Raw genomic sequence first — 15,636 nt, 5'->3', positions numbered from 1 at the left:
ACTCGCAGCGCTGCTCACCCCCGGGCTGTCCCCAACCCCGCGGTTTCGTGCGACCCCCGCAAGGACAGCCCAGCCCCCGAGGTGCCTTCGTTCCCCCCAACTCCCCGAGGTACCCCAATCCCCCGCAGCTCCTCCGGGAGTTACAGGAAGCACCTCGCTGAACAGTGAAAAATTGCCTCAGAGCTGGGGACAGAGCTGTGGGTCTGGCGGACACAGCGGCTGCTGGAACACGCAGAAATGTTCCAGTTCGGGATAAAAGAATTAAGATTTTTGTCAAGAGCTGCCTCGAGAATACCCTCCCGAGATTAGAAATCGGTGCTTTTGTGATTAAACACCTCGTCCCTGCTCATTGCTGCAGCGCCTGAGCCAATAGGGGCAACGAAATTTGGGGGCAGATTTAAACTGGGACATCACTGTTTGTATAAAGTGATCATTTTTTACCTGGTTTGTGTTGTAATGAGTGCCCACAGCTCACCTGCACCCTCATTCCCACGAGTTGATCCAATAAAACCTTCAGGGCCAGGCTGAAGGCAGCACTGCATTGGTGGGTGCTTTCTCAAAGGTCTTATCCATATATGCTGAGTTTGATTTCCCCAGCTGTAATTTAGACACTGGTGTCACTCATCAGAAATGGAGTGAAAATTAAAGCTCACTCTAGAAAAGAAAAAAAAATTGTTTTCATGGCATTTAATTTTTCCCCCTCTAAAAGAACCCTGGTGAATCTTGCATCTGGTTTCAAACATTTCCCTCCCTGCTTTAAATTTCCAAGAGCTTTAAATATTCATTTTAAAAACAAAATTAAAATCTTGTGGGTTTGCAATACCAGGAAAACCCTCAGCATAATTCCATCAGGCCCCTGAGATAACACCAAAACCCTGAAAAACCCCATGGGACCAATGGCAGCAATGAGGGGGTTCAGCCTGGTTTGTCCTTGTACTACAAAAATGGTAAATTTGTTTGTTTGCATAGAAAGCACCCCCCAAAAATGCACGGGAATAAAGATCAGAGTTGCTTTTTTAGAAAATAAAAGACATCTTCCAAATCAGGGCTCTGCCAGTGGCAGACCCCTCAGCTCACTCTGCTTTCTTGGGTGGGGAGATGTCCTAAACCCTCCACTCGCCCGGTGCTGGGGTCTGCCCCGTTCACCCCCACCCCTGTAACACAACCTGGAGGAAATCTGTTCCATAAATAATCCTGTTTGGCTTTGTGACGCCTGCCGGGGTACTGCTTGTTCCCCCTCGCCCTCCAGCTGGCCACACGTGTCCCGCCCCAGCCCGGAGCCCAGCTCCGAAAGGACAGAGAGTCTTGGGGAAAGTCTGGAAGCAGGGAGCAAAGCCAAAGCACCTGCCCTGCTGGCTCCCGAGCTCCTCGTGCGAGGTGAGAGCAGCCTTCCTGAAAGAGAGAGGAAAAAAAATAATTAAAATAAAGCAGGGGATATTTTTATTCATCCTTGTCTTTTGCTAAAAATAACCAGCGTTAATCTGCCTGGAGAGCGTGGGGAGGAGAGGAGTCCCTCCACCTTGGCTGCACCGTGAGGAGCCACATCAGTGAGTCTCTCGAGAGTGGAGGAAGTGGCTTTTCTCTTTTCTCTTGATTTCCTTTCGTGTGCGGCAGCACAAACCGATGGTGGCGGGGCGGGGATCCTCCCCTTCCCGGGGGATCAAACCCATCCTTTCCCCCAGAACCCAGCCCACCACTGCCCATTTTGGGGATCAAAGCAGATTTTTCGGGAGCCTGGCGGTGCCGTGGCTTCGCCCACCCGCACCCGTGGTGTGCGCGCCCCTCGGGGGCCCCGTTTGCGGCTGGCACCGGGGGGCAGCGTGGCAGGAGCCGGTGCCGTGGTCGTGGGAAGCTCTGTGTTTACGGGAGGTGCAGCCAGGGCTTGCACAACAGGCGGCAGAGAACAGCAGAACACCGCGTCCTTGCCACTGGCTGTAGGTGCAGCCGAGCTCCCGGCAGGAATGGACGGACTTGGGGACATGGGGACAAGGGGGGATGGGGCAGCAGGGCAAGACCACCTCCTTGGCGTGAGGGCTGTGGAGGCCGGGGATGCAGAGCAGCTGGGAAGCCGCTTTCTGTCTGAAATGGGACATTCCCCTCAGATGTCCCTGCGGGAAGGCCGGAGGGGGGGATGCTGGGTGTGGAATGATCGGCCAGACCCAGCCTGGGGCAACCCCTCTGATCCCCCCTCTCTGCCTGGACTCACGGCTCTCACCACGGCTTTTCAACAGCCGAGGGGCCAACACATCCCCCTCACACGTGGGGACCCCCAGGGAAGTCCCTGCTCTGTCACAGGCCTGATCCTGCCCTACTCTGCAGTGTGGCCAGCGCCGCATCTTCCCAGGTGCATTTCCAATCCATAAATTACCAGATTGTGGCCCAAATCCTGGCCCTTGTTTCCAAAAGCCCCCAAGCCAGCAGACAGGGGCACCTCCCTCAGAGGCTTCCCTGATCCTAGATCCATCCCTGAGCTCCCATCTTCCTCACGGCGCTTCCTTCCAGACACTGGGACAGCTTTAACCCGACCAAAGGACACAAATATTTTCCCAGGTTATTTCCTTTCTGAGGAAAAGAGGAAAATCGCTGCCTTCCCCGGCTGGCAACGAGCAACAGAGAGGCGGGCAGAGCCCAGGGCTCCCCCAGCCCTGCCGGAGATCCAGCCCCACACGAGTAAGAGCAGGATGCAGCAGCGGGGCCGGAGCAGGGAGGATAAATAAAGTCCGGCTTTGCCTTCCTGGCTCGTGGCCACTTCTAACACAAAGTACATTCCGGTCTGGACGTAACGAACTGTACCAGCCTCCGCCGGGGAGGGCGGATGGCTGGGGGTGCCTGGGCTGGCCGGGCGGGGGTGCGAGCTGGCGCCTGTGCCCGGGGCTGGGCGCAGGGCTGCCGGGGGCATCAATCCCCCCGAGGACCCTCGGCTGTGCCCTGCCATGGAGATGCTCCTGCCAGACGGATCCGAGACCCAAGAACTCCCGGAGATCGCCCGCAGGTGCCCCAATGCTTGCGGGGCGCCCGGAGAGCCGCGGGTTGAGGGCACAGAGCGGACTGGGGCCAGCGCTACGGCTGCGACCCCCGGAGCCTCGCCGGCAGCTCCCGGGGCTTCGGAGCCGCTCTCAGCCTCTCCGTGCCGGGAACCGCAGCCCGGGAGGCCGGAGGAGCCGGCGGGGCCGGAGCGGGCCGTGCCCCTGCCGGGAGCTGCACCGGGCGGGCGCGGTGCCAGGCGCCCGGCGTGGGGACGCGATGTACCGGGAGCGCCGGGAACAGCCTGACTCAGCGCCGGGCCGGCGGGGGGGCACCCGGCCAGGGCCACCCGAGGCCCGCCGGGCGGCTGGGCCCGGCCCGCTCGGGGCTCCTGCCTGGGGGGATCCGGTGTGGCCCCCAGCACCACCGCCCGGCATCCCTTCCCCCGGCATCCCCCCCAGTATCCCTCCGGCACCCCCCCAATATCGCCCCGGCATCCCCCCAGTGTTCCCCCCAGCACCTGCCAGGACCCCTTCCCAATCATTCCTTTCAATATCCCCCCCCCAGTATCCCCTCCCTGTTCCCCCCATGTCCCCCCCGACATCCCTGCCGATATCCCCCCCCCATCCCCTGCATCCCCCCAGCACCCCCCCAACACCCTTTAGCACCCCCAAGAGTGAATCCCCAGCAATGTCACGGAGGTATCCCCCTCCCCAAAATCCTCCCCTCCTCACCCTCGGTCTGCTCCCCCAGCCCAGCTCGCCAGCATTTCAGGGAATTTAATGCTAAAAATACCCACTGAGGGGGAACCCAGCTGCAGGGAGAACTTCCTCCAAGCTGGCTGTTGCAGAGCACCCAGCCTTGAGATCTCCCCAGGCTGGTGCAGCCCAAAATCCCCTCCTTGCCCTCCCCACCTCCCTGTGGTGCTCTGCTTCCAGCAGCACAATTTATTCAGGTTGAGGATTTTTTTCCCCTTGTGCCCTGGTGGATGGCATCACGGGGGTTGTGGAGGTGTGTGGGTGCCTGGATGTCCTCCCAGGGCCATTTCTGCATCCCCACCTCCCACTTGCAACCTCCACTACTGCCCTGAGCTGGGCAGCCCTCAGCAGCTCTGGGGGGACTTCTTCAAGAGACCCCACATGCAGCCCCAAGGCCAGCCCTGAGGATGGAGGAAAGGCTGGGATCCTCATGCCAGGTTTGAGAGCTCTGGAGCTGATATTTGCCTAGGATAGGTCCCTGTCCTTCAGTCTAATCCTTCCTCTCTTCCAGCTTCAGGGGGAAAAAATCAGAGTGGGAAAACAGGAGCAAGTCTGACATTGTTCCCTCTGTCACAAGCAAAGGCAAAGCCAAAGCAGCCGTGAAAAATCATTAACAATTGGTTTTGGCAAGAAGAAGCAAACCAGAGCTTTCCATGAATTTTTTTTTTTTCTTTTTGCTAGAAAGGTTGCTTTTCTTCCAGAGAGAGCTTGAAGGATGGCTTCTTGCCAGCATCATCCCAAAGCCATCTCCCTGGGACAGTGAAAACCTGGCCCAGATTTAGGAAAACCCTAAGTCACAGGATCAGGCCCCCTCATCCCTGGGGTCTGCACCCCACTGTGCCCCATGGCTTGGAGCTGCCACAGAGGTTTTGCTGCTGCAGGCACAGCTTGAGGTGTCCCAGGCCAGCAGAGGGTGGTGGGGGCACACTGGGGCATCTCCCAGAGGATTTGGGATTCCCCAAATCCCTGGTGCTGGCTGGGGTGTCCCACACCCTGCAGGGATGTGTTTCATCCCTCTGGATCCTGCTGTGGCCAAGGGACACCCTGAGAGGGGCTGCTGCCCCCCAGGCTGCCCCCAGCCACCCCCAGGCGTGTCCTGAGCACCACCAGGGGTAAAGGCTCATGGAGGGGACAAACCCCAGAGCCAAGAGCAGGCAGGGAGCCCCAGGTGCCTCTGTGCACCCCCAAACACCTCTGTGCACTCCAGATGGCTCTGGGCAGCCCCTCAGGCACAAACAGCCCTGAATTGCCCCAAAGCCCCCCCTGTGCCCCCCAGCCCAAAGCCCAGGAGTGCCTCTGACCCTGCTGCAGGATCAGGCCCATCCTCACCCCAGGCTGCAGCAAACTGGGGCAGCAAACTGTCCCCAAACTGTGTGTGGGGACATGGAATGAATTAGGCTGTGTCTGGGGTGTTCCCCCGCCGAAATCTCTGTCCTAAGCAGGAGCTGCAGGGATGCTGCCTGTCCCTTCCACCGTGGGGGCCAGGGGCTGCTCAGCCCCCCCAAAAATCCACATTCCCCCTCCCGGGGCTGGGGCTGGCAGCCCCTGTGCCCCAGGGTGAGGGCTGCAGGAGCAAACAGCCACAGACACACACACAGGTTTTCCTTGGAGTGTTTGGCAAGGCTGGCAGCGGGGGGACTTTTCTGGGGGTGTCTGCAAAGCTGGGCATTGGGGGGGGCACCCCACTGGAGCTGCAGCGAGCTGGGGGAGCTGGGACACCCCGGCACGGGCAGAGAGGGAGTTTCGGTGCATCTGCACAGAAATTAAAAAGAAATCAAGAAGGAGAAAAAGGAGAGGAAAAGGCGATGTCTGGGGGTGAAAAAAAGGGTTAAAGCAGCGCAGAGGAGGAGAGGTGAAGGCCGAGGGCTGGCGGAAAGGGGGGAGAGGCGGGGAGAGGTTGGGGAGCGGGAGCTGGGCTGGGTGAGAACATCCTGTACCCTCGGTAACAGCGGGCAGGGCGGGTGAGGGGGGCACCGGGCGGGGGGATGTGCCACACACCTCCCTGGGAAGTGGGGCACCCCTTGGGTGACCCGGAGGGGATGGGCTCGGACAGTGGGGTGCAATCCTGCTGATGGGGTGAGCCTGGGGAGGCTCTGGGGCTGCCCTCGGTCCCTTCAGTCCCGTATTCCACGCTGCTTTTTACCCTGGGCAGGGCAGGGGAGGAGGAAGGGGCACCCCAAATCTTGTACCCCTCCATCCCCCACGTGTCCCCACAGGGACCCTGGCTGCAGCAGAGCCCTCCTGCTCAAGGATGCCCCGCTCACCCCCAGCTTTGCCCTGAGGCTGTCCCCACCCTGCCGGGGTCCCCCTGTCCCCAGGGCTGCCAGCACCCCACACGCGCCCGGGGCCCCTTCCTGTGTTTGTTAAGACGCCGTGAGTCAGGCGTCTGGTTTTCGGTTTAAGCCAATATTTACCAGCCGAGAGCTGCCAAAACAAAGCTGCGGCTTCACCAGTAAATATAGGGCTGAGATGGGGCGGGGAGAGGGAGGGGGATTTATGCGACCCCCACCTCAGCACACCCCCCCTTCCCACCTCTGTGGTGCCTCCATCGTCCTTGGGCCAGCGTGGGGACACCACAAAAACGGGGACACCACAAAACCCCCATCAAGCCCCCCAGAGTTTAGCCCTGCCTGCCCCACCCCAACCATCCCTGCGCCCCCTTCTCCCCCAGTGCAGGACTCGAGGGGTGGCAGAGCTGGGGGGGCATTTCAGGGACCCCCAAGGCTGCGCTGCCCTGGGCTGGGGGTCCCTGCCGGGCCGGGGTCCCGGGGCCGTGGGCACGGTGCCGCTGCCCTCTGCCGGTGCCGGGCGTTGCTCGCTCACATCCTGCCCCTGCCAGGAGCACGAAGCCCGGCCGGGGCAGGCAGCGCTCCCCGGTGCGTGTCCCAGCCCCTCCGGGGTGTTTCCACTGCTGTGGGGACCCCGCACAGATGGGGATCCAGGGAGACACCCCGTGTCCTGTGTCCCCTGGGGCTGGCTGGCTGCTGCAGGACAGGGGCTGCTGTCCCCATCCCTGTCCCCAGCTACCCCTTGTCCCACACCTCATCCTGCCCCAGTGAGGACATTGATCCTCCTGCCAGGACCACCAGGACAAAGAGAACGAGACCCTCCAGGTTTTAACCACCCGCCACAAGTTTAAAATCCAGCTCAGAATTTTCTCCTCTTGCAGCCCCTCTGAGCCAGGCTGGCAGGGGCCAGCAGGTCCCCATATTGCCCCCCATGTTCCTCTCCAACAATGGGGACTCCCCCAAGCTGTGCCACCCTCCCAGATGTGTCCCTGGTGTTTCTGCAGGTGCAGATCCTCAAGCTGCCAGTCACCCTTTTCTTGAAAATAAAGTTTCCTGCAGCACCTCCTCAGGTGCCAGGGGGTGCCCCCAGCCTTTGTGGCCTCCCCCCCGGTGCAGAGCCCTCGGGGCAGTGGGCAGTGGCACTGTGGGTGCCTGGCTCTTGTGATCCCCAGGGACAGAAAATCATGGGGTGAAGTCTGCCCTGGAGAAGCCAAGAACGCCCTCTCTGATGATCCCCTCATCTCCTGCTGCTTCCACAGCTCTGCCAGACAGGTGCCTCCTCTTCCTCACCCTGCCAGCACAGCCCAAGCAGCTCCCTCAGATCCTGGGGCTGCTGCATCTTCACCTTCTCTGAATCCCCATTTTAAAACTCACATCGAGCAGAGCTCAGCCCACAGCTTGCTGCTGGCCTAGCCCAGATTGTTGGATGATTGCACACACATACAGGCAAAGCCATCATGTCCAGCTGGCTTCTCCAGGGACTGTCTGGCCCTGCTGTCCCTGTCCTGGGCCCGGGAGCTGGCTCGAGTGAAAATGCCACCTTGCAGCTCGGCAGAAGCTGGGCTTTATTCAAATTCTCCTACAGCTAGACCCAGGAATCCCAGGAGGGGGGGAAGGGCAGGGGCAGCGTAGAGGGGCACAGGGGGCTCCTTCTTCACTCCCGGGGGTCCTTGCAGACCCCATAGTTGGTGTTGGTGATGGAGCCCACGATGCTTTTATCGGCGTCACACTTCAGGCCGCTCTCACAGGGACACTTGAAGTAGACCCCATAGACGGTCTGCAGGGAACAAGGACCCAGTGCAGTGTGGGGGACATGCCCCACGCCTGCCCAGCCCTGGGGGCAGGGAAGCACCTACCTTTGGGGAGCACTCCTGGAACTCAGCTGCCTTCGGGGCGCATCGGGTCAGGCCGAGGAGGTGGTCGTGGTGGCAGCAGCCACTCTTGCACTGGACACTCTGCAGGCACAGCTCCCCGGTGTCCTGCAGCACAAGGCAGGGCCTGAGCACCCAGCCCCTCTTTGTCCCCCTTTAATCTCACCCTAGCTGTGAGCCCACGGGTTTGGGGGGGTGCTGAACACCAGCTCTGCCTTTGGCTGAGGCTCAGCACCACTGTCCCCATGGCCCGACTCCCCCTCTGCAGCATTTCCTCAGTCTGGCCCAAAACACCACCCACCTCAAAGTGGTGTTTGGTGGACTCACAGGAGGGCTGAGACAGCACAGGGAAAGCATTTTCCCTCCCCAGGCCCTTTGAACCATCCAGGGTGGGGGTCCTGGCTGGCTCAAGCAGCTGAGAGCTTGTCTGATCCACTTTCTGTGTTCCCCATCCCTTTACAGAGATGATTTCCCAGGCTCCAAGCTCCCTCACAACACCAGAAAACCCCACAGACACCTCCAACCCTCCGTGCGTGTCCCTTGCAGCAGTGGGACCCTCCTGCCCAGCACAGGGCTGGTCTCCCCTTACCAAGTTCATGATGAGCCCTCGTTCCTCCTGGGCCAGCAGGGCTGGGGCCAGGAGCAGCAGGGCCAGGAGCAGGCAGGCAGGCACCACTTTGGCCATGGTGGGCTTGATCAGGCTGAGCCACGGGGCCAGCAGCTCTTTTATAGCCAGCCACAATCTCCATCAGCTGATGTGGCTGCTCCTATCACACCTCAACTCGTGGCATTGGGACACTGCTGCACTGCCCAGGGCAAGGGCCCAGCCATGCCTGGGCAGCCAGGGCTCCCAGCTCCTGTTCCCAGGTGACTGTCCCCACTGGCCATGACAACCTGCCCTTTAGTAGCTCCTTTGGCCAAAGGGACCACAAAATAATGGCACTTCTGAGTGGTGTTACATTTTAATTCAATGGTATGCTCTGTCTCACCCCCCCCAAATGTAAGGTTTATTCTAAGCCTGTGATCCTCCCCTGCAGTATCATGTATCTGTAATCCCATTGACCCAAGTCTCGTTCCACGCCCACTTTGAATCTCCCTGTTAAGCTGTGGGAGGGAGACCAGGTGCTCTCTCTTGTCCCCTTTTCCCCCAGGCTGTCCCTCTCTCCCTCCCCCTTCCCCCCTTCTCCCTCAGAAACCATGCTGCTCCCCCAATAAACCCTCACCTCATTAGCACCCTCAGGAGCCCTGTGGAGTCTCCTGCCTGCTGCTACCAGCAAAAACACAGCTCAGGGGACACCACAAATCCCCCGGGGACCCTCAAAGGGACAGCTTCACTTCTGTGCTTCCTCTTCCTCCTCTGCTCCCCGCTGGCAGCAGGATCCATGGAGCTGGAGCTCTCTGGAATGCCCTCCTTGCTGGGTGCTGCTGATGGTTCCTGGGCAAAGTGAGGGCTGGTTGCCCCAGCAGGAGCTCTGCTCCATGGGAAAGCCACCAGATCCTCCATCCCTCAGATGGCACCATGGGCACCATAAACCTGCTGGAGGAAGTTCATGTTGTGCAGGAAGGCACAGCCCCCTGCAAGGATCCAGGGCCCACCAAGGTCCCCAGCCCAAGGGCCACCACTTCAGCCTGCCCTGCCAAATATTTGCTCTGTTTCAGTGCTTGGGGGGTGGGACTGATAAAAAGAAAACAGCCCTGAGAACAGCACAGGTTTTCATGCCCACAGTGGCTTGGCTGTTCTTGGCCATGATTAATGGCCACACAGCCCTGGACTCTGACAGCCACAGGAGTGATGCTGAGGCTGGACTGGCTGCAGGTGACCATCACACTGCCCCGTGGCACCTGTCCCCATGACAGGAGCCAAACCTGTGTGGTCACTCAGGATGTGGGGCAGATGTGGCTCCTGGAGACAGATCCCGAGGTGGCTACAAGTGCCTGCAGCCCTCTGGGGATGCCCATTGTCCTCTGGCAGCAGGACACGGGGCCTGGCAGAGACCTGGCCCTGCCCAGGTGCTGGCTGACACCCCGGTGTGTCCTGCTGGCAGGATGAGCCACCTCCCTTTCTGCCGTGGGGCTGTGGGGATGTCCCCTCCCTGCCCTTGGGCTCCCTACCAGTGTAGGAAGAGCCTGGTGACACGGGCTGGGAGGGCAGAGGGGAGCAGCCAAGGGGACACAGAATTTGGGACACATCACAGGGCGCACAGCAGAGCCCGGTGGGATCCTGGGGGTCATGGCACAGCCCTGGCACATTGTGGGGGCCAAGACACATCCCGGGGCATGTGGCACATCCTGGGACACAGCCAGGGGTGTTGGGGGCAGCCCAGGCACATCCTGGGTGTGCAGGGAGCAGCCCAGGGCACTACTGGGGGCACAGGGGGACAGAGGGCACTCCTGAGGGCATTGCCGGGCACAGCCCAGGGGCACAGGGTGCACACTGGGGATATCTGGGTTACCCCAGGCTGCATCTTAGGGCACACGGAGGAGGCGAAGGGCGCATCCCGAGAGAGCATCCCGGGCACGCACGGCACATCCTCGGGAGGGAGCATCCCGGGAGCGCATCCCGAAAGGCACCGCCCGCCCCCTCCGGCTGCGGGAGCGGGGTCGCTCCGGCTCCTCCCGAGTCCCCCCGGCTCGCCGGGGGTGGGAGGAGGTCTCGCCGCCGCCCCCCGGGGCGGTCCCGCCGCCGCCGGAGCCTCCCGCCGCCCCCGCTGCCGCCGGGCGGGGCCGGAGCGGGGCCGGGGCCGGAGCGGGGCCGGAGCGGGAGCCCCGGGGCCGGAGCGGGGCCGGGGCCGGAGCGGGAGCCCCGGGGCCGGAGCGGGGCCGGGGCCGCTCCCCCGCCATGTCCAAGCTGCTGCCGGCGCAGGAGGCGGCCCGGATCTACCACACCAACTATGTGCGGAATGCGCGGGCCATGGGGGTGCTCTGGGCCCTCTTCACGCTCTGCTTCTCCATCCTGATGGTGGTGACCTTCATCCAGCCCTACTGGATCGGCGACAGCATCGACACGCCGCAGGCCGGCTACTTCGGCCTCTTCTCCTACTGCATCGGCAACGCGCTCACCGGTGAGCTCATCTGCAAGGGCAGCCCCCTGGACTTCGGCACCATCCCCTCCAGTGCCTTCAAAACTGCCATGTTCTTCGTAGGCATCTCCACCTTCCTCATCATCGGCACCATCCTCTGCTTCAGCCTCTTCTTCTTCTGCAACGCAGCCACCGTGTACAAAGTCTGTGCCTGGATGCAGCTGGCAGCGGGTGAGCGGGGCTGGGGGATGCGCGGGGGGCGGGGGGGCTGCCGTGGGCCGCCCCTTTTCCCTTTCTGCCCTCCACTCTGCTGGGGACGGGGGTTTGGCCAGTTAAGAGACCCCAGTGTCACCTCCATGCCTTTTGCTCCCCCTTACTGGTTACCAGCGGGGAGTTTTTTACTAAAAACTCCTTCCAGGGCAGCTGAGGCGCAGCAGACTGGCCGCTTGTCGGGTGATGCTTCCCCGGGAGCTGCTGCCAAACCTTGTGGCTGCCAAAACTCGCCTGGGGCAGCTTCTCCCAGCGCCACTGCTCCTGCTCAGCCGCAGGGAGGCTTCAGAGGATCAGTTCCAGGGCACCAACCCCCGCCCAGGGCACAGAGCGCTCTCCGGTGTTCGGGATCCTGCAGGAGCGGAGCAGGCAGACGGCGGTGGCGCTCTCTGGCCCGTTGTAGAAATCCCTGAGCTCGGGATTAACGCACGGGGAAGATGGAACACGAGGAGGGGACAGGCTGACTGATTCGGTGCCATCACTCGCCTTTTCTCCCTTTGCTGCTCATCCCCGCGGTTCTCAAGCTTTCCCCCCCTCTCTCCCCCAAGGCACTTGAGACACCTGGTAACCCAACTCCTGCGTTGGCCCCGAGCTCGGCTGGAACCCGAGCCTCTGCTGCTCCTGAATGATTGATGTGAGCCGGGGCCACAGCCCCGCTGACCCCCGGGGGAGGGGGCAGAGGGGCTCCTTCAGCTCCCAGCTAAAGAACCGAGCTCAGGCAAAGATTTAGATAAGAAGCTTGGGGCAGCTCAGCCTCCTGGGGAGCAGGAGCAGAGACAGGCTTTGCTGTGGTAGTTGGGGTTTTCCCATTTTTTTGTTGTTGTCCTGAATGGGGGAAGAGGAAATTGTCCCAGGCGGTTCTGCCAGATGGACAGGTACTACTGCATTTTAGGAATTATTTTACAAAGTAGGCTGGATAAGAGAGGATCAATTTCCTGGCCTTTGCTCTGAACCGGGGCACAATATCACAGAAATTATTTCTTTCCCACTTTCCCCATTTCTCTGTTAGTTACAGGGAAGATTTTTTCTGTATGCAGTTAACCAATGAAGAGAAATGCTCTCTGCAGCCCAAGGAAGCTGCCTGCTCACCTTGCTGCTGGCTTGTCCCCAAGCCAAGGGAAAAGAAAACATTGGCAAAGGACAAGGCCACTGCCCCAGAAGGGGGTTCTGGTTTCTGAGCACCTGGTGGAAGAGAAGGAGCACAGGTGTGGGACAAGGTGCATTTAAGGAGGCTGCAGATGTCCATGAGGGGCAGGGACAAACATCTGCTTGTCCACCACGGGCTTGTTTCTTGTGTGAGAGGAGTCAGGGACTGCCTCACATCTGCAGCAGTAGGAATGGAGCATGTGAAGGGCTTTTGCTAATCATGTCCCAAAACCTTGCATATGAACTCACCCCAAGCCTGGTCATTGTTCTTGTCCAGTAAATAAAATTTCTCTGAGCAGGGGAAAAAGGCACTTCTGAGATTTTGGGGCATGAGCTGCCCTTCAGTAACCTGCTGGCACCAGGGATGGTGCAGCTGCTGTGGCAAAGGTGAGGTGAGGTGCTGGGGGCCCGTGACCAGGCTGGAGCAGCTCCCAAGGCTGTGAGTGAGCTCTGAGCAGTCACAGCAGGAGCTGCTGCTGGAACCACCACAGCTGAACAAGCAGAATTAATCTGCCCACAAGGCTGCTGCTGACAGCAGCTCCACCTTAGCAAACCCTGAGCTGGAATCAGCTGCAAGGTGCTAGGCCAGGGTTTCCACTCACACAGACTGAAGCCATTCCAGATTTGTTTGGAGAAGATATTTCCTTGGAGTGCCACGGCCAGGGCTCTGTGCAGAGGGAGCAGGGACGTTGCCTGGGCAACGCTGGGACAGGAGATGTTGGTGCTGCAGTCCTTGGCTCGTGGGAAGGCAGCAGAGCAGATCCTGCTCCTCCCTGCCTGTGCAGCACAGCACAGCCCACGGGCATGAGCAGCCCCAGTGCCTTTAGGGGACAGGTCTGTAGCACCTGATGTGTTTGCAGCACGATGTTTGCTCCTCCAGCTGCTCTCTCCACTTCAGTATTGGTGCCTGGAAAACAGAATGCATCTTTCCAACTGGGGTGAGTATAAAAGCAAACCTTCAGTTGAAAGCTTTCAGGTGAATAACATGGTGGAAAGTACACGTGGTATAGTAATTCTACACTTTTTATAAGGTTAGGAGATTAGTGCACTTATCATCCACTGTCCAGTCAGAAGGTTCATTGGTTAGGTAATAATTCCTGGGGCCCTGACCCTCTGGAAGAAGTCCAGGGGTTTCTCCTGCCCCACTTTTGTTATGTCTGGTCTAGATTCTGGTTGGAAAAGAGAAGGTTCTTGAAGTTAGCTCTCTTCTTGGAATAAGACTAAACAATATTTAGCAATTTTTAAGGTTAGCTTATTATTCCTAAAGGTAGAGAAGAAAGCTTAGAAAACTACTAGAAGCTACAGCAATCTACAAAGCTACAAATTTACATAAAAAGCTAAAAATCTTAGGCATCATCATCAGCTCAGGAGCTCAGTGTCCCTCTGTCCCTGCAGCTACAGGGCTGATGATTGGCTGCCTGATCTACCCTGATGGCTGGGACTCGAGCGAGGTGAAGAGAATGTGTGGGGACAAAACTGACAAATACACGCTGGGCGCCTGCACCGTGCGCTGGGCTTACATCCTGTGCATCATCGGCATCCTGGACGCCCTCATCCTCTCCTTCCTGGCCTTCGTGCTGGGCAACCGGCAGGACAACCTCCTCCCCTCGGATTTCAAAGTGGAGAGTAAAGGTGGGTGGGGTGGGAGTGCTTCTGGAGGAGTGCACAGGGTTCTGCAGTGCCTTGAGAGGCTGCCTAGAACAGAGCAGGCAGAGTTAAAGGAATAAAGCAGATTTATTAAAAGGCCTTCAAAGGATGCACCTTGGGCAGTGCTGTGGCTGTGGCTCCACCCAAGATGGACTCAGAGTCAGGAGTTTCCACACTTTGATGAGTTTTGGTCCATTTCCATGTTGGGGTTCAGTGTCCAGTCCCACTCCAGGGGATGCAGTCCCACCCTCCCAGGCTGCTCTCCTCCATTCCCTGTTTGCACTTTTTGGGCTGAAGCTGCAGCAGTGTCCTTGGTTCTGGGGCTGGAAAAGGATTGTTCTGTGGGACTGAGCTGTGAGGAGAACTGCTGGCACTTCATATGAAGTTCAGAGTTAAATACCAATGCAGTGCAGAGTCTGGAAAATATGAAAGGTAAACCTGAAGGCATCAAGGTCACTGCTGCTGCTTGGGTGGATGGTGGGTGGCTTCATCCTGCCACAGTCACACATTGCTCTGGAGGGAGGGAGAGCCAGCAGCAGGCAGAAACTGATGGAGAACAAGGCAGGAGCCCAAATCCACCCAGATTACCTTTCCCAGGCCTCTGGGGCTTTTTTCTCATCTTGTTTTAACATCTTCCTTTTTGAAAACAAACCTGCAAACACACTCATCCTTTGAGTTTTACACACTAACTCTGCAATTCTCTTTTTGTTTTACAGAAGAGGAAAATGACTGACAGAGCTGATCACCATGTAAGTGATAACCCACACAGATTTTTAATATTCCCAGCATCCACCATGTCACTGGTGTATTCTGATTACCAAAGCACTGACAGCTGATTTTGGTGCTGGACTCACATTGGTTTTATTTGTGGTTAAAGAAGAAATTGTCTTTGCTTTGCCTCCCAAAACTGGTAAAGCACAAACCCTTGCCAAGTGCAAAATAAAAGAAGCATAAAATTTGGAGTCATACTACATTTCCCAACAGCTGCCTTACTCTTTCTGTTCCCAGGGACATCCAGAGCTCTTCTTCCATCAGCCCTTTTCTTTGAAGTGACTCTTCTAGGAAGCTTAAACTTACCAAATTCTGTGGATTTTCTACAGCTGTTTTCTTCACCCATGGGGCTGCTCTTGGCTCACAGCTCTTGTGGAGCTTATTTGGTGCAAAGAGCCCAAAATGGACATAAGAGTTTTTCTGAGCCCATCAGCAAGAGGGACAAGAGGGCAAGGATGGAATCTTGCTGCTTTTTGGGGGTTTGTACATCTTCTTTCAAGGAAATTAATTATGAATTAAAAAAACAAAAAACAAAAACATCACCAAAAGATCAGTGGTTTGGGTTTTGTGCTTTTCTCCTGAGGGCAGAGGAAACCCTCTGCCATACTCCAGGTTGCCCTTTTACTGGAAAAATATCATGACAGGCTGAGCCTTGAATCAGTTTCCTGCTCTGGGCAACAATCACCAAACACAACCTCTGGAAAAGGGCACTTTCCTGGGGAAAAAAAAAAAAGAGAACCAGACAGCAAAACCAGAAACCACCGTGCTGGGCTGGGCCAGCAGCTGCAGAGCACAGCAGATGGTGTCAGCATCAGCTCCCTGCACCACCCAAGTGATCTGGTTAAGCCATCATTTCCCATCCATCCAACACCCACCCAAGGCAGCCCTTGGCACAGCCCAT

General features: G+C 58.4%; 3 protein-coding genes across 7 annotated transcripts; 1 reads left to right on the top strand and 2 right to left on the bottom strand.

The window, feature by feature from the left end:
• Window positions 1–109: 109 nt before the first annotated feature.
• On the bottom strand, window positions 110–2,348 carry LOC132338426 (uncharacterized). Of its 4 annotated transcripts, none has more exons than XR_009489447.1 (3): window positions 1,520–1,755; window positions 1,345–1,392; window positions 110–654 (listed from the first exon to the last, which is right to left on the bottom strand). XR_009489447.1 is itself a non-coding variant. In XM_059867908.1 (3 exons), the coding sequence occupies exons 1-3, from the start codon at window positions 2,334–2,336 to the stop codon at window positions 650–652; spliced, it is 624 nt and encodes a 207-aa protein (XP_059723891.1). In that variant the 5' UTR covers window positions 2,337–2,348; the 3' UTR covers window positions 110–649. The 4 variants fall into 4 exon arrangements, 3 of the variants coding, with proteins under 3 accessions (XP_059723891.1, XP_059723890.1, XP_059723889.1); XM_059867908.1 differs by lacking the exon at window positions 1,520–1,755 and adding an exon at window positions 1,766–2,348; XM_059867907.1 differs by lacking the exon at window positions 1,520–1,755 and adding an exon at window positions 1,766–2,348 and having other exon boundaries at window positions 110–597.
• A 5,210-nt stretch (window positions 2,349–7,558) lies between these two features.
• Window positions 7,559–8,591, bottom strand: CLPS (colipase). Its single transcript, XM_059867844.1, has 3 exons — window positions 8,471–8,591; window positions 7,867–7,989; window positions 7,559–7,787 (listed from the first exon to the last, which is right to left on the bottom strand). The coding sequence occupies exons 1-3, from the start codon at window positions 8,564–8,566 to the stop codon at window positions 7,665–7,667; spliced, it is 342 nt and encodes a 113-aa protein (XP_059723827.1). The 5' UTR covers window positions 8,567–8,591; the 3' UTR covers window positions 7,559–7,664.
• Window positions 8,592–10,648: 2,057 nt separating this feature from the next.
• LHFPL5 (LHFPL tetraspan subfamily member 5) lies at window positions 10,649–15,283 on the top strand. 2 transcript variants are annotated; one of them, XM_059867843.1, is made up of 5 exons: window positions 10,649–10,943; window positions 11,025–11,132; window positions 13,713–13,949; window positions 14,681–14,713; window positions 14,973–15,283. In XM_059867843.1, the coding sequence occupies exons 1-4, from the start codon at window positions 10,721–10,723 to the stop codon at window positions 14,695–14,697; spliced, it is 585 nt and encodes a 194-aa protein (XP_059723826.1). In that variant the 5' UTR covers window positions 10,649–10,720; the 3' UTR covers window positions 14,698–14,713; window positions 14,973–15,283. The 2 variants fall into 2 exon arrangements, with proteins under 2 accessions (XP_059723826.1, XP_059723825.1); XM_059867842.1 differs by having other exon boundaries at window positions 10,649–11,132.
• Window positions 15,284–15,636: the final 353 nt, after the last annotated feature.

This window comes from Haemorhous mexicanus, chromosome 25 (genome assembly GCF_027477595.1).
Source record: "Haemorhous mexicanus isolate bHaeMex1 chromosome 25, bHaeMex1.pri, whole genome shotgun sequence".
NCBI classification, from domain to species: domain Eukaryota; kingdom Metazoa; phylum Chordata; class Aves; order Passeriformes; family Fringillidae; genus Haemorhous; species Haemorhous mexicanus.
This window is presented reverse-complemented; position numbering and strand designations above follow the sequence as displayed.

What these genes read in the sequence shown, in the direction of transcription:
- LOC132338426 (XM_059867906.1), bottom strand. Translation starts at nt 2,336, where the DNA reads ATGCGGCGCTGGCCACACTGCAGAGTAGGGCAGGATCAGGCCTGTGAC. An exon ending in GAGGGGCGCGCACACCACGG is followed by an intron (nt 1,393 to 1,765) that starts GTGCGGGTGGGC and finishes TCTCTCTTTCAG; the next exon opens with GAAGGCTGCTCTCACCTCGC.
- CLPS (XM_059867844.1), bottom strand. Translation starts at nt 8,566, where the DNA reads ATGGCCAAAGTGGTGCCTGCCTGCCTGCTCCTGGCCCTGCTGCTCCTG. An exon ending in GAGGGCTCATCATGAACTTG is followed by an intron (nt 7,990 to 8,470) that starts GTAAGGGGAGAC and finishes CTTGTGCTGCAG; the next exon opens with GACACCGGGGAGCTGTGCCT. An exon ending in TCCAGGAGTGCTCCCCAAAG is followed by an intron (nt 7,788 to 7,866) that starts GTAGGTGCTTCC and finishes TGTTCCCTGCAG; the next exon opens with ACCGTCTATGGGGTCTACTT.
- LHFPL5 (XM_059867842.1), top strand. Translation starts at nt 10,721, where the DNA reads ATGTCCAAGCTGCTGCCGGCGCAGGAGGCGGCCCGGATCTACCACACC. An exon ending in CTGGATGCAGCTGGCAGCGG is followed by an intron (nt 11,133 to 13,712) that starts GTGAGCGGGGCT and finishes CTGTCCCTGCAG; the next exon opens with CTACAGGGCTGATGATTGGC.